Source organism: Xenopus laevis, chromosome 5L (assembly GCF_017654675.1).
Source record: "Xenopus laevis strain J_2021 chromosome 5L, Xenopus_laevis_v10.1, whole genome shotgun sequence".
Taxonomy (NCBI): domain Eukaryota; kingdom Metazoa; phylum Chordata; class Amphibia; order Anura; family Pipidae; genus Xenopus; species Xenopus laevis.
Genome location: NC_054379.1, coordinates 72,774,769 through 72,791,989, shown reverse-complemented (window position 1 = coordinate 72,791,989; position 17,221 = coordinate 72,774,769). Strand labels below are relative to the sequence as shown.

Sequence of the window (17,221 nt, the reverse complement as noted above, 5' to 3'; positions counted from 1 at the left end):
ATACTATGATGATCAGCAAATATTGAATATATCTTTCATATGCCTAAGCTGGCCATAGATGTTGAGATTTTTAAAAAAATCGATCCTCATCGCGAGACCACGATTTTCTCGGAATGATCATACGAATTGACCATCAACTAAAAAGACCAATTTGCGAGGAAAACAAAGGGGAGCTGCCTGCTTGGCCCTGCAAACATAGATAGATTGCACTGGGACCGACAAAGATTTTTTGACCTGGCCGATTAATTTCCTGACAGATGTCGGGCAAAAAATCGTAAGATGTACGATCATTCGAATCCCACTAACCGCACAATAATTTCGAAGGATTGGTCGGACTTCCCTAAAATCGGTCGTTCGGCAAGAAGAATCGGCGCGTCTATTGGGAGCTTTAAAGCAAACTAGAGAAAGTATATTGCATTAGAGCTTCACCATTTTGGTTTAATTTAGGATATTATTTAGTATTTTTTGGTGTTTTAGTTTTGTCCATACATACAAATTAAACAAGTAAGTTAGTTCTTTAATTTATCTTCTGTTGAACTGACAAGTTGGCAGGTCACACATTATGTATAAATACACACATGCAGAGATGGAATACATAAGGGTATATTCACATATGGTGGCTAAGGTGTGAGATAAATTAATGAATGATCAACTGTTATGTTTCCTTTGGGTATTGCATGATTAATGATGCTCTTTTGTCCTTTAAAATTATGTGTTAATCTGTGCATTTTTACTCCATATAAATAAGAAAATGTGAGTTATGACCAGAAAGCAGTATAATTTCATTGTACTCCTCTTTTAGTTGCAGTATACAAACATAATTAACATATTAATAGGGATTAGCAGCCTGCTGTCAGTGTACAAGCCTCAGCAGCTCACCAACAATTTAACATTTGCATTATCTACAATATTTTTCTACATTTAAGTTGATAAATAAGGTGATAATGTTTTATCTGAAAATCTCACAAATTTTTATCTGATTACAGGTTACACCTCATATAAAGAACTCATGCAGGACTACATTGATCAGCTGGGAAATGAGATATTACTTTCTGTTTTAGGTGATAATGCATGTTTTCATATCGACATTTAGTAATCAGACCCCATGATATGTGTGTGTGTATACATACAATTTAAATATAAATGGAAACTGCCCTGGAATATGGTAAATTTCCTTAAATATGCCTGGCAATGTGCTGTTTTTCAGTTAATAGCAGTTTCAAAGGTTGGCAAAAATGTTTTGAGTTGTAAGATTTCCTGCACAGATTGCTTTTGTTCTTGGTAAAAGTCCAGCCCGGTAAGTAACTCAACATCTCTGACACGTGCTGCATGTGCATGGAGCCTTTCTAATACCCACTCTGACTCTGGCTTATTTTCCTGAAAAAAAAATAATAATAATGAAAACAAACAGTTACCCCCAACAAAGAGCAAATAAATGTATCCATCAGAAACATCTTCCTTTTATATACAGATAGACAGATATGGCACGCACATTAGATAGCTTCAAAAATATTTGGACAGCTTTTTTAAAAAGCTACTGAAATTAGCTTTAGCACAAAGTTGATTCAGGGACAGGTCCAATTGCCATTGGAGTAGGGAAGGGTTTTTTTCCCTCTGAAGCAACTTGGACACCATTAGTGGGGGTGTCACCTTCCTCTGCATCAATAGGATACGCGTTTGACTTGGACAAAAAGGCAGTGTCATTTTTAGTTATTTTCTACTAAATGACTAGGTTACTATATGTTACTTGATATGGAGCCCACCTATTTTGTTTTTTTTCTTAATGTAAAGATACTGCCAAAGATCTGAGCTGGACTTTACCCCTATTTGTATAGCAATAAATTCACAATGTTACCAAACAGTCTGTGCTGTTTTAGCATCAAAAATTGAAAACCTAGATTGTGTGGGTACACTAACCAACAGTGTAAAAAGTATGACTTGCAATCCATCTATTACTAGATACTATTCTACTTGCTGTTTCTATGAACTGCACATCACATTCAATCACTGGCAAATTTTGACAAATACAGCTATAGGATCTATTCAGAGTCAGACTGGGCCATCGGTACCCTGGGAAAAAACCCGTTGTGCCCCAGCCCTCATGGGCCCTGCTGACCCAGACCCACTCCACAGAGTCTGGCCTCCTCCCGACGCATGTGCGGGGGCCCTTATGTGGCAGCCCCAGTGGGCCCTGACCCCCCAGCTGACCCTGGATCTATTTATCCAGAATGCTTGGGACATAAGGTTTTCCAAATAAGGGATCTTTCTGTAATTAGGATCTCCTTAACTTAAACCTGCTACAAACAGATTGTTTTGCCTGCAATATGGATTCATGCAGCTTAGTTTGGATCAAGTACAAGGTACTCTTTTATTATTACAGAGAAAAGGGAAGTAATAAAAACATTTAAATTATTTGATTAAAATTGAATCTATGGGAGATGGCCTTCCCATAAATCGGGGCTTTCTGCATAATGGGTTTCTGGATAAGGGATCCAATATATCTGAAATACTGAAATTATACATCAAAAAGGACAGCCCCTTGCCTCCACACTCCTGGGCACACATCAGCTATAGGGTATGCTGCCATTATTGTTATGTTAAAGAACACTTACATGCAATATTTCATGTGTTATGATCTCATGCTGCCTGTTAAATGGTTAAAGTTGATAGCTACATAACAAAACACTATTATATAATAACCATAAGCTCAGGTTAGGCCTTACATGATATAAGTAGTTCTTTCTCTGCAGAAATAAGCTTGTATATATATATATATATATATATATATATATATATATATATATATATATATACAGGGCAGCCATTAGGGGGGACAGGGGGGGGAGTTGCAGGGGCGCCGAGAGTAAGGGGGGCCTGGCCACGCCGCACTTTCTTGATTAGCCAGGCCCCCTGTTTTCTGAGAGCTGCTGACCTCGGGAAGGCAGGGTGGGAGCATAAGGGGAGGTATCTTCTGTCCATTACTTCCCCTTATTGGTCACTGAGTTTAAGTTCCAGTTGAGCTGCTCAGGGATTGGATAGCTGATGTTTGAATTTCCCCTCCAGCTTATCCAATCACCATGCAGCTTTACCAGGACTTGAAATTCTGTGACCAATAAGGGAAGAAAATACTGTCATTGGAAGAAGATGCAGCCACCTGTGCTCCCCTCCTCCCTTCTGTAGTTGGCAGCTCACTGACAGCAGGTGGGCCACACTAATGAAGTAAGTGTAACATGGTAGGGCCCTTCTAAAGGTAACCCTTTGTGGTCCCTGTCGTTTGTTGAGGCCCTGGGCACCAAATGTTTTTAAACTTCTATGGGGGGCAAGTTTTTTTTACGTGGACGTTTAAAGGGGGCCCTGGCCACCTATTTTCTTATAACATGGGGGGGCCTAGCCACCAATATCTTTTTATTAACATGTGGGAACCATAGCCACCAATGTTTGTTTTTTTTTAGTGTGGGGTGGGGAGGGCGGACCTGTAGGTGGGGCTTGTGGTGGGCGCAGCCCAGGGGCCCAGGAAATATTTTCGTATGGGGCCTTGCGATTTCTGATGGCAGCCCTGTATATATATATATATATATATATATATATATATATATATATATATATATATATATATATATATATATATATAATAAAACTATATAAGGCCAACATAGTGGTATACAAATGAACAAAAGATACGTATGCTCTGGATAGTCTTTGTTGAACACTCTATGTTTAATAATGTTTAATACAGTACCAATGATTAGAATGAGAATGATTACTTACGGCACAGCTCTCACTATTATCTATTCTGTGTGGGATGATAAAGGACAAGACATCCAGTGAAGTGGAGCAGTTCAAAGGAGTACTGGCAACATCTTGACAGCTTGTCAGCACCAGAAAGTAGTGTGTTGGTATAGGGATTTGAGTGTCTTGAACATATCTGCAGGAACAGTATTTTATAAATAAATCTACATCTTTATGACAAACACTTCAAGCTGCTTATTTTGGTTTTCTCAGTCTGCATAGTAAGTGTCAATTTGCCTTTAAACATTTCCTATTAAATCTCTTTTCAGATAAAAGTAAAAACACAAATGCAAGAAAGCTGAAGCCATATAGTAAGATCAGCAATTCTTCATTGTTAAAGGTTTTTCTCAGCCCTGTTATGGGGTAGTCTTGACTAAACCTTGACATTATTACAGAGTGCTAACCTTCATCCGGCAATGGAGCATTTCTACACTGATTGAATAAACAGGAACATTCCAAGATGACAACACCTCAACCCACGGAATATGCGAGGTCACCAAACAGTTCCATGTGCATAAAAAATGATGTAAAACAAAACTCAGGGCCAACTGAATCATTAGGTCTTATTGGTACTGATCACTTCCTGGGGAATTATTGTGAAAAAACAAAGCAATATATATAAAGTGCATAACTGTAGGCATAATAATCAATCACATGTTACACACTTACTGTTTTATTTGACTCAGAGCATCAACATTGCCATCATAGTTATAATCAAATATAGGTCCACTGATCACGTTGACTCCATTCCTTTCCAAAGCATATTTAGGAAGTAATATGTCATGCAGATAAAACCATATCCCTAGCATGGTGAGGACAACAATATTTTAGGACAATAAACAGTAGTAGGATTTTCATATTGTGATTATAACCAAAACCTTTTCATTCAAAACTACATATCACATTTGTAGATTTATTCCCCTGGCACCCTAAGTAGTTTTGCACCTGTGCTTTTCGATAATTGCTGATATTGATGAAAATTGTACATCTGTCATAGCTTGTAGAGATCTGGTTACGCCTTATCTGCATAATCTGAATACAATGATAGAAAATGTTGTGGGGTTTATTAATCAGTTCTCTATTTACTATGCGTTGGATATCACCTGATCATCTGATGACCAGAAATATAGACTGATAAGGATTGAATTAAACCCCCTCCCTCCTTCTACATGGTCTGATTGCTCAGTCTGCGTGGGGAGTAATTAATGGGACTGCAGCAAGTGCTGCCAAATCCAACCCAATACAGTCATCTGGTATTTCGGCCAACCAGTTTGATCTATAGCCCAAATGTTGGTATCCAGCTTTATTTTTCTAGTATATTTCCCCTCAGTCATTATATTACAAGTCTATAATGTGTGTCTATTATAGTTATAAATGAAAATGATAAGTTAATAAGAAATGGGGTAAAAACAAACTCTGCATAGCCATAGCCATAGGTAAGGTCTGTAATTAATAAAACTTAATCACAAATTACTTTGTACACACATTTAAAAACAAATCAATACTATATAACAATTGAGAGAGCAGGATATTGCTAGGAAAAACACAAGGTTAATTTTGTTATTGCAGTTGTTATGGCTTAAAATCTTTGTCATCTCAAATGAACAGTAATAGGTGCTTCATGTAATGATGTGCATGATTTCAGTAAATATATACAGAAAAATAAAATGGGAAAAACATAGTGAGGTAAAGGCATTGCAAAGATTTTACCAAGATAGGTTAAGAAGGTTCAGAAGAAAGTGTTGCAGATTAATTTATATATAAAAGTATATGTGTGTGTGTGTGATACACAAAGTCACTTACTTTGGAACTCATGGTACATTGGAACAATGTTACTTGTGAGCAATGAATCATACTGTTCCAATTCACTCCTGTTTAAATCTGCAATAAAACCGATTAGAAAAATGGCAACTGTTAGTGTAATATGACATACATAAAAAACAATGTCTTTATATTATCTATTAAACAGTAAAAGGCAATCTTAGGTACACAAGTACAGGGCAAAGTATCAGAGCTTATAATAGCATTTATCACATTACACAATATCACCAGATTGTATGATGAAATTACTAATGGATACACATTGTACAAAATTGTTCTGCAATAGTTCTAGAAACTGAATTAATGGATATCAGCTGTTACAAATGCAATGTACCCCTCTATCATACTCAACTGAATACAGCATCGATGCTACCAGAATGGATAATAAAACTAGAGCCAAATACTGTTTGGTATTGTCAGTGATGCTGCATTACAAATATCAGCAACAAACAATTATTTATCGTCAATAGGCCAAATATCAGTTGGGCAGGTTTGATTTTTTATGTTGGACCATTGTGCTTCTATTGCCGGACTGAAGGTTAAACAATCAGATAAGCTCCAGATCATCCAGTTCAAGTAGGGCATATCAGGGAAAGATCCACTCATGTGGCCAAACACCAATATAAGCAGATTTTTATGTATATGACCAGCTTAATTGCCAGAAGGCTCAAAATATGATGTTTGCTAATATAAAGTCAGCTAATTTAGTTATTGGCTCTGATATGCCTCTTTTATATTCTCCAACTCTGCCAGTGGACTACAGATGATATTTGGAATAGATGTTGTCTACATGATATATATTCACCCTTATGAAACCACTAAGGGTGATTTAATGTTTTAAATGGTGCTGGTACCTTTCTATCATGGGAAGATAAACAGAAAAACAAAGTCCACATCATCACATTTGGCACAATTGTTGTTTTGTAACAGATTTAAGTCATATTGGTCAGCCACATCCTGATGGCTGAAAGTTATTCAGAGGACTATTAAAAGAAATCCACTAACTGGGAGGATGGAGGAAGCCGTGGGTAATGCTCAGGTCTTGCTTGTAGTCTGAGCATTTCTGGCTCTTTGCCTCCTGGATTCTTACATCGGCTCTCAGACAGTCTGTTAGTGTAGGAGGCAACGGAGATCCATCTCCCTGGTAAAGGAAAAGAAGCAGAAAGCACACATTATCAGAACACACAACACCTTCTGTAATGCTGCTTTCTCTCACATCTCTCCCACATGTCATATTATGTTTAACAACATTAGTCATGGAAAAAGGTTTTGCTGTATGGTTGCCATCATAATGACTCCATGGGAATATAACCAGTTTCAAATAGCAGAAAACAGGATTGAAGAGAAAGCCAGAATGAGTCAGGTACAGACATACTATGTATAAAAGTGTAAAAGCGATTACATTACTACCATGGCAACTGAACCCTGTGAACAATTTGTATTAAAAACAGCCTACAATGTAGCTATTTGGTTAGATTTTTATTTTATATTTAGTGTATTCAATTATTCACATTAAGGGGGTTATTTATCAAAGGTCAAGTTGTGTTTTTCCGGAAAAATTCGAGTTTTTGAGGGTAGTTCCAGTAAAAACTTAAATTTTTCAGGAAAAAAACAACTTTATTATGCCCCAAAGCTGCAAAAAGCTCAAATCCGAAAATACTCCAGCTAAAACCTGTCGAGGTCATGTAGAAGACAATGGAAGAGGTCCCTTGTACTATTTGAAGATGTTTTCAGCTTTCATAGCTTTCGGTGGTTTGCACTCAAAAACTCTGATCGAGCTATTCAACTTTTTTTTTTGCTGATATCCTTATCAATTTGAGGTATTAGAGTTTTTGCCCGGATTGCATTCCTTCGAGTTTTTTACATTCAAGTGTTTTCATAAATAAGCAAATATTCGAGTTTTTAAGTTTATTCAAAGGTAGAAAAAACCTCACAAACGCGACCTTTGATAAATAACCCCCTGTGTCTCTGGGGTCCCTTTCTAAACTATAGAGTAGTTTGTAATAATATGCTTTAGACCTTTGCTGACAGCTTTTTTTAATGGATAAAATAAAGGAGGAAATGTTTTAACACTATTTTTGAGAAGTGCGGTTGATCCGGAGCTCAGAAAAAGCCATATTGTTTGAAAACTGCTTGCCGAGTGGGAGTTGCCAGGAACCCATGGGTGGATTTGGGAGTTTGTCGATGAGCTCTTCTATTGTTTACTAAAACCTTCCTAAACTATAACTCACATCTCTAGCATCCATAATGTTAAATACACTTCTATTTGCTGAATGTATACAAGCACAAGCTTAGATGATGGAGAAGGGATGTGAAATTCAGTGCTTAGTAAATTCTGCATACATTTTTACACAGGTTTTTTTATTTTTAATATTTCTATTTGATTACATAGAAAAACTTCGAGCAGGTTCAGCAACCATCCACTGTTTTAGCCATCTACTGTTTAGTTCCTGACAGTGTTGCCATAAAAAGGCCATGACCAATCTACAATTTTTGGTTCCTCTTGACAGTATTCCACACTGTATGTTTGTGTAAATCAGCATTTCCCTTTTTTCAGCTGAGGCCTCACATGCTTATCGTATTCAGCACCCAGGCCTCACCCATTTACAACATCGCCACTAAAATAAGATTTATACTTACAAAACTAATGTACTTTTATTTGGACTGTCTACATAACTTCCACAGACCAACATGTAAACGGAACAACTGTAATTGTAATGCTGAGTTTTATCTTAAAGATAAAACAGAAAGTCTTATGAATCCCCACCTTTACAGTCTTGAGCCAGAAGCCATTTCAAAGCAGTACAACAGAAGCCTGTTGCTTTAGATAAGTTATCTGAGGAAGTGCAAAGGCAAGGAGCTCATTCAGGCCTCACAGTTATAGAAGCACTGGTCTAAATGATACAACCAGAGTGACGTTAGTCTGGTCTAAGTTCCCAACCCAAAGGAAAGTATTTTATTAGCTTTTGTTCATGAGAAAAAACAGTTTGCCATTCTACTATTATATGACATTAGGGTTGTCCAGTTAGGACAGTTGCCCTAAATATGGCAATGCATCAAATATCTATGTTTCTAATTATCACATTTTAAGACCTGTTTTTTTCTCCCTTCAGTCTATGCAAATGGTTATTAGGTGGGTTGCGCAAAAAGATAATAATTTATTTTATTTCAATACCAATATCTTTTTAACCAAACGTTTTTATTAGTGCTACCAATGCTTGCAACAACCATAAAATACTGTAATAATTTTTACTGCTTAAAAAATGGTCCCATTACTTTGCCTCTGCAAGCAATTACATATAAACATATAAACACATACAAATTATGGATCAAAGAAGATCCATCATTTTCCTAATTTCTTGCCATTATAAAACAATGCTATACTGCATATTTACTGTTTTCACTAACCCCCCCCCCCCCCGCCCCTATGAACAGGGTAATTTGTTCAAAGAGAAAAAATTTGAATCTGAACTACAAATTGTAAACTAAAGTTTTAGCTAACCTGTGAGATAAAGAGTAGGTGAGGCAACTTCGGAAAACAAAGCGATCCAAGTGCCATCCCGCCGGCGATTTACATTCTAGCCGGCGGGAAGGCAGTTTGGGGGGGGGGATTAGTCACCCCAAAGAAGAGTAGATTTATTGCCGGACAACTAATCTCCCCGAATTTGACCTTGTGTCTCAGTCCTTAATTGTGAACTAATTGTGGATAAATTGGTTTCATTATCTTGTTAAGTTAAAAAATAATTAAAACTGTGTTTGACACAAGCCCTATAAATTCAGCTCATATTTAAAAAGGTATATACTACCCTTTATTGAATCAGGTTTTAGTGCTCAGTACTGCTGCTAAGCAATCCTACTGTAAATAATAACCATTTCTGCTCAGGATGTAAAGACAAACAGTTATGTCTCATGTGGACCCCCTTCAAATTGCTGATGGACTAACAGGTTAGGGAGATGCAAAGGAGGAGGTAGTGTCTATCTTACACATCAGTACACTCCAGCCTTTATAGATTACATTTTTGGCTGACATATTGAAAACATTTTGTATTTTGCACAGCCTTTCTTTTTACCCATTTATATTTTAACACTGAACTGTTCCTTTAAATAGGGTTGACTTTGCCATACAGTTTTACCCACTTCAGCCAACATAACTTTGAATATACCCAAAACAATACCTTTTCTACTGTATAAGCACTCCAGAGTGGCATTAAGATGTCGTGGCTGTACCCACTAACATAGCCATGCTGGTGAAGAAGGCAGTAGCTGCTGTTTTCTTGAACATTCTTTGGTCGACTGAATGGCATGTTAAGCACTTCTGTTTGTGTAACTAAGGAGTAAAAGAATGGCAAATATAGGAATTAATACATCACTCTAACATATGCATTAGTGGCCACCTCGTTTTGCTATAACTTACTGCTGTTCTGGTCAAGATTTAATCTGTCATTCATGGTGCTTTCATTTACCTGAAAGTAATCACAATATTTCTTACAATCTTTTATACAGGTACATGTTATGTTATGTTAATCTGTTTAATAAATATATTTATAGCTACTTACAGCAGAATTACAGGCACAGCCTAAATCTGGAGCTTGAGAAGAGACGGGGCAGTTTAATGGATTGGATTTCTCAGGAGGAAAAGTGGGTGTGTAAAACGGTTTAGATAATAAATGGTTGAGGCTTCCATGGGTTCCATTGTTAGGAGCTGGGTGAATTTGCAGTAAATCTATTAAAAGGAAATATGTTGTTTATAATACACAAAAGCTAGGAATATCTTGTAAATGATATCCTTATAAACGGTGAGTTCTGATGTCACCAGTTATAAACGGTGAGTTCTGATGTCATTTCTGTCACATGACTCACTGAAATTTGTGTATTATAATAAATAAAGTACCCCCAGTTGCAAAATATGAGGATATTAGAAGTTACCTCGGAGTTCCATGACCTGTTTAAAAACACTCGGCCTTCGGCCTTGTGTTTTTATATGGTCATGAAACTCCTCGGTAACTCATAATATCCTTGTATTTTACAAGAGGGGCTACTTTATTCATTATATATACCATATATAGCTGCCAAATGTATTTTTCAACTCAAGGGTAAAGTAGTATTGTTTGCTCATAAACTGCAAATTACATTACATTGTACAAATGTGTGACCCATTGAAATACAGATGTAGTTACAGTTGTATGGAGAAATGGATTGTATTTTTTCAATGTGCATCTCACCTTTACAGGGGCAAGGAATGGGATTTACTAAATTCTAAAAAAATATTATGGCTAGTATTGTTGTATTTTATGTACTGAATTTGTCGTACTATTCCAGAGATTTGGCAACCCTGTAAGAATAATGATCCATGCCTAGTTGTCCGTGACATGGATGATGGATCACAGCTCCATGTCTTTAAGCTTCCATTTTTTGTCTCTCAGTGTCAGTGCACATGCTCGATATTCTTTGGGCTGCTTTTGGGAAGGCCGTTACTTACAAGGCAACATTTTGGAATACTTTGGAAGATTCCTTTCTCATGCCATGGGCACAATATCATCAATTCAGCCTATGTAGGAGTAAATGTGTAAATAGGAAGTTACTCACAGGAACTACATCATCATCCAAGCAGGGGCATAACTACAGTAAGCAGACCCTGCAGTTATGGGGGGGCGGGAAGAATAGGAGGTCCCCATGAGGCCCAAATAAAGAGCAATGTCAACATTTGGTAAAACAGGACAACCTCTGAATATGTTGGGTGCCCTAAAATGAATTTGCTGTGGGGCCCTGTAACATCTAGTTATGCCACTAGCACACAAGGTTACTACATAGAATAAGGAAAGATACCAGAAGGCTCAATGGTACTGATGCTCAAAGTGCCTTTTTTGTTAAATAAAGGATGGATTTTTGTCTTAAAGACTGACAACCTTTGGGTATAAATTTTGATTTTGATTTGTCCTGTTATTATGAATAATCTTTGTATTTAAAGATGTCTACTCTCCTCTTGTTAAAGATGCCTACCCTTCTTTGTAATATATCCAGAATTATGTAAAAAAGGACTGCTGCTTTTTTGCTACAAATGAAATAAAAACACCACCATGATACAGCATTCTATATAGAAAATATAAAAGGTGACAATAACCTTTTCATATGTAAGGCAAAGCTTTTTTCCCCCCCAAAACAACACTAATTTACAAAATATAACACTAGGTTTTCATGATGACAAAATCTCTTTATAAAAGAAAAGAAATATTCTATATTACGAAAAACTGAACTTACCACACATTAAATTATAGACTTCAATGTTTTCGAAAGCTTCTACTTCCACTCCCCTTTTAAACCCAGGGCCATGTCCTACAAATATAGCCTGAAAAGCAATTATGAAAACACATAAAATACCTGTTTGAAAGTATCCCAAAGGGTACAAAGCAAAATTTATCATGGCACTCTTTTAAAACTTCTGACTCTGCGTGCACTACAGGCAGTAAATCACACAAAAATTATGGAACCTGCTATGTTGTGGGTGCATGTTATTACCATGGAGTGTAAGGAACATACTGCTATACATACTATTGTAGGTAAAAACACAGCAAGTTGTGTAGGTTTCTGCACTTAAACTTATAAATGAACCCTATTGTCAAGGTTTTCTGTGTTCAGTGCCTACTGTGAAGGGTGGGTTTATTGCAGGTAAAAGTAATTTATTTATTTTCTGCATTTTTTCACCAGTGGAAACATTTTATTTAGACACATTTTTCATACTAATTACTAAAATAGGTTTTAAATGTCAACAATCTTTTATCATCAAATTATTTCAACAGGATTAAGATGTAAAAAACATTATAATCTATGGGCAAAGTTATTGTGTATTTGAAAAACAAGCAAAGCAAAAATTAAACATTTTAACTACTTTTGATAAATCTGCCCCAGAATTGACCTCTCATTGCTCTAAAAATTATTCAGTACTTTGGAGACAAATAATGTGACATACAGGATTACCTTAGTTAATCTGTTTGTTTTTGCACATTACAATTAATTATCATTAATTATAAAAATATGATGTACTAAAAAAGGGCACATACCAGGAAATGTGTCATTTCCACCCTTTATTCTTTATGTCAAGTGCTGCTCCATTAAGAAATACCAAGTAAGAGTTATTGTAATGAACACTATATCAACTGTAACTTTAAGAATGTTATCTATTTTTTGCATGTATGAAATGTGGAAAACAGTGGGTCAGACCTCTAGAGCATTAAACAAGTTTATATGTGAACACATATCAGACATTAAACTGAATAAGAGGACAAATGTTTCTGTTCTTATGGAAAAGCCATCATCTTTTCTGTAACAGGCTCTTCTCTTTGCAATTATTTAAAATATTTTCTTGGATAATCAATGAACATCACTGCCTGGTGGTATTAGGGTATATATTTTTTACATTGAATGTTGTTTGTTCAGTCCATGATTAAGTGCATAGAGCTGCTTCAGGCTTCAGGTAAGAACTGTGTCCATCCATTGTCATGCACTTTAAGTTTGGAAGTAAATTTACTGGAATAATCCATGCCTAATTCTCAAAGTCTGCACTTGACTTCCACATTACAGCTACGTTTGCAATGGACCACTGTAGAGGCATCAGGAAACAATGACACTCTGGCACCTGCAAAGACTAGGTCTCCCTTTGATCAATAGCATCGTTCAGCAATTTAAAGAGGAAGGATCAAGGAGGTGCACCCAGTGAATTGGGCCTGGTGGGTACCCGATGAGCCTGCGGCACCACACACTTGGCAGAAAAGATGTCAGGGCTAAGTAGTGTTAAGTCAGTTCTCAGCAAACTGTTCTGGCATGGTTCCCTCGCAGTGCTCAAGGAGTCCAAAAAACTATTCTCCAAGTCTCCTATGAAATCTGCAGTCATTTGCAACTGCCACTAAAGATGTCTAAGGCCTTCCACCTGCTCCTACAGTTTTCTGGTTCCGTGGTGAATATTCTGCAAATCATATTTGATAAGCAACAGGTCCAGATTCAGTTCCTCCTGCTTGGATGTAAATGTAGCCGAGAACATGGACTGACAGTGTAAAATTGCAGATAGGAAGTCTGTAGGTAAGGGAGCTGAGGTAATGGGCCTGACTGTTGAACATCCACTGGTGATGCTGGTGGAGGAGGGGTGGCACTGGGGGATAAATGCAAGGAGTCAGTGCTAGTGCACACAAAATGTTTTGGAGTTTGGATGTTGCCTCAGACTGCAGTCTGTTGAAATTCTGCCCCATGATCGACTTCACTTTTTAAGTACAAGTTATTCCCAGGGGTAAGCAGGAGAAGGTAACAACAAAATCACTGGAATGTGGAGTTTATAAGTAGTGCATGTAATTATTTTGCCATTAGGCTTGTAAATTGAATTTTTAGTGAATGAGACAAGGTCAAGAGTCTGCATCTGCATAGTACAAGCGTGCAGAATTACTGCGGAGAGTTTGCTGCAATAATAATAATATCCTAAAAAGGCATACCTCAGTCTCTAATCAAGTCAATAGGAAGCTGCAGTTAATGTATAGGAGGTGTAGCGCAGACCGTGAGAAAGGGGGTGCCCCTGAGGTCAACTATGTTCCTGGTCCTTGTCTTTAGTAGGCCCACCACATGCGGTTTCATCTGGTCTGAGAAAAAGCGATCCCCAGGCTTCACTTGCAGTGGTAGGTCTCAGGTGGTGTTGAGAAAGGCCTGTTAAAGCTGATTCTGCAAGATTTTGCAGTGATCAGCATCTGGTGGTAGGTACAGGGGTAACACAATGATGGCCAACATATATATGTATTATGTGTTTTTAGCAAATGGCCTTAGCAACTGTTTTTAGTTGTTTCTTTGACATATTTTATCTGTGTATCTAGCCCCTAAAGAACTTTGAGGCAGTTTCTACAAAACATTTTTTCATTTTTTTTTCACAGACTGCCTTGATTTATTTAGACTAAATGGACATTGTTTGGACAATTTATTCATGGAATCTTTCAGATTTTGGACTCCTCTTTATGGACTGTTCACTATAACAAATGATTATCCTGGGTTCGCCATTTTTATATCCTTAAAGGAAAACTATACCCCCAACATGAATATTTAAGCAACAGATGTGATGGTCTCTGTGCTGTTTCAGAAATCACCTGAGCAGAAATACTACAACTCTAACTGTAACAGGAAGAAGTGTGGAAGCAAAAGACAGAATTCTGTCTGTTAACTGGCTCATGTGACCTAACAAGTATGTTTGTGTGCACAGTGAAACGTACGATCCCAGGGGATGGCCCTTATTTTTTAAAATGGCAATTTTCTATTTATGATTACCCAATGGCACATACAACTAAAAAAAGTATATTATTATGAAAATGGTTTATTTACATGAAGAACGGTTTTACATATGAGCTGTTTTATGCAATATCTTTTTATAGAGACCTACATTGTTCGGGCGTATAGTTTTCCTTAAAACCCTTCACCCTCTTTTAATTGTGTTACACTTGACTTAGAGCATTTTGCTGGCAAAAAAACACTAGCAGTTAATTCTGTATTGTTCCTGTCTCTGCTTTAGCTTTGTTTTTGCAAGTTAAATGAAAGTTATGGCGCTCAAAGCATTACTGGCACTTAGACATTATATTGATCTAAGAGGTGTGGCATCTGTGTAGGATGTCTTTCATTTAATGTGTGTGTGATTTGTATGGCATGCATATTACCTCCATGCTCTTGAATTCATTGTCATATCCATGATTTCCTCCTCCACAAAAAGTGTATGTCTTGTCCCTAAATTAAAAAAAAAAGTGTAAATATTTTCTTTCTCAAGATTTTATGCCAAGATGTTTGTTAAAAACTATGTAAAAGAAGAGATATCCTGTGGCCTGGCTATATTGTTATAGGGAGCTGCCAACGTTGAGATCTTCATATAGCATTTTACATAAATATTTACACTTTACATCAGATGTCTGCACTCGTTTTAGCTTCCAAAGATGGAATGACTGGTTCCTTGCAAAAAAACTGCAGATAAAACTAATACTGATACGTTCCTATGTTCCTATAGATTTTTCAGTAAACAGTATGCAATGAAGCGGAACTTTTCTATTTTATATTTGTTCCAATAGATCCAATAAAGAATACATGGAGACAGTGTAAATTTGCCAAAATTCATGTTCATACCACAAGCATAGCCTGAATAACTTTAAGAGATATAACAGGACTCTTAGAGGGTTATTATCAAAGTTCGAGTTTGTGAGGTTTTTCTACCTCAAATAAACTCACAATGTGAATATTTGCTTACTTGAATGCAAAAAACTCGATTGAATGCAATCGGGGAAACTACTCTCGAAATACTCAAATTTTTTATAAAACACAACTCGACTTTAAATAACCCCCTAAACTGCAGTAATTTTTCTGCAGAAAATTAGACAGCAAGCATTATCAAGTGACAATGGTTGACAGTGTCACATTTCTGATCTGATTGTTTATTTCAAATTTAAGGGGGTTATTTACTAAACCTTGTTTTTTTTCTGGTCAAGAATTTTTGGGCAAAAACTCAATTTTTTTCAGATTTATTATACCCCAAAGCTGCTAAAAATATGAAACCGAAAATCTGCCATCTCAAACCTGCCGAGGTCATGTAGAACTGAATGGCAGATGTCCATTTTACAATCTGAAAATACCGTTATCTGCGCTGGATTTTTTTGGGCAATAACAATAAAAATTGAGCACTTTGGGCATCAAATCTGAAAAATTTGGACGATTCAAGTTTTCACTTGGTGTTATCGAGTCTTTTCCTAATCTGACTTTTTCGAGTTATTTTATTGCTAAATAAAATAAAATCATGGATGGGAGTTTGGTTGAGCTTGAGATAAATTTGATTTTCAGTAAATAATACCCTAAATGTGCATTGATAGGATGAATCCCTGCATTCTCAGCAAAAGGCAGTTCCCAACTGCATCATGTATGCTTGTCTCTGTGGTCTTACTCATAGAAAATTTTGCTTTGCGTACAAGTTCACAAAGTTGAAGAAATGTTAGCAAAACTGCAAAGTTTTGCCAAAATGCATTGGAGTCAAAGGGAATGCAACACTGAATTGCAATAAAGATGTTTTTAACTCTGCAATAGCATAATTAGTGAAGCTTCTTTCCCTTATGCTACAAATGTTCTTTTTAAAAAAACGGTTCCAATCAAGGCTTCATTTACATATTTTTTCTTTCAGTAGCTCAGGTCAGAATTCCACCCCCATATATATATAGAGGGGTCCTTTGTTTTGTTATTCTCACTAAATAACTTTGCAATTTAATCCAGGATAGTGGTCCTCTTCAATCAGAGTACGCTAGATTGGATGCCTCTAGGCCTCTAGATACCTTTATGTGGCATGGATTTAAAGGAGAACTAAACCCTAAAAATGAATGTGACTAAAAATGCCATGTTTTATATACTGAACTTATTGCACCAGCCTAAAGTTTCAGCTTCTCAATAGCAGCAATGATCCAGGACTTCAAACTTGTCACAGGGGGTCACCATCTTGGAAAGTGTCTGTGACACTCACATGGGCTCTGAGCAGCTGTTGAGAAGCTAGCTTAGGGGTTTTCACTAATTATCCAGCAGAAAATGAGGTTTGTCTGTAATATAAGCTGATGCTACAGGGCCG

At 36.7% G+C, this 17,221-nt stretch overlaps 1 protein-coding gene across 2 annotated transcripts in view; it reads right to left on the bottom strand.

Moving 5' to 3' along the window:
- Nucleotides 1–501: 501 nt before the first annotated feature.
- Nucleotides 502–17,221, bottom strand: part of enpp3.L (ectonucleotide pyrophosphatase/phosphodiesterase 3 L homeolog) — a 57,545-nt gene continuing 40,825 nt past the window's right edge. For both annotated transcript variants that reach the window (XM_018263167.2, XM_041562944.1), the window contains exons 16-25: nt 15,288–15,354; nt 11,869–11,956; nt 10,167–10,333; nt 10,025–10,073; nt 9,786–9,937; nt 6,616–6,751; nt 5,593–5,670; nt 4,459–4,591; nt 3,769–3,925; nt 502–1,377 (exon numbers count right to left, since the gene is read on the bottom strand). In XM_018263167.2, coding sequence (XP_018118656.1) covers nt 1,204–1,377; nt 3,769–3,925; nt 4,459–4,591; nt 5,593–5,670; nt 6,616–6,751; nt 9,786–9,937; nt 10,025–10,073; nt 10,167–10,333; nt 11,869–11,956; nt 15,288–15,354 — 1,201 coding nt within the window. In that variant the 3' untranslated portion in view covers nt 502–1,203. The remainder of the gene's footprint in view (nt 1,378–3,768; nt 3,926–4,458; nt 4,592–5,592; nt 5,671–6,615; nt 6,752–9,785; nt 9,938–10,024; nt 10,074–10,166; nt 10,334–11,868; nt 11,957–15,287; nt 15,355–17,221) is intronic.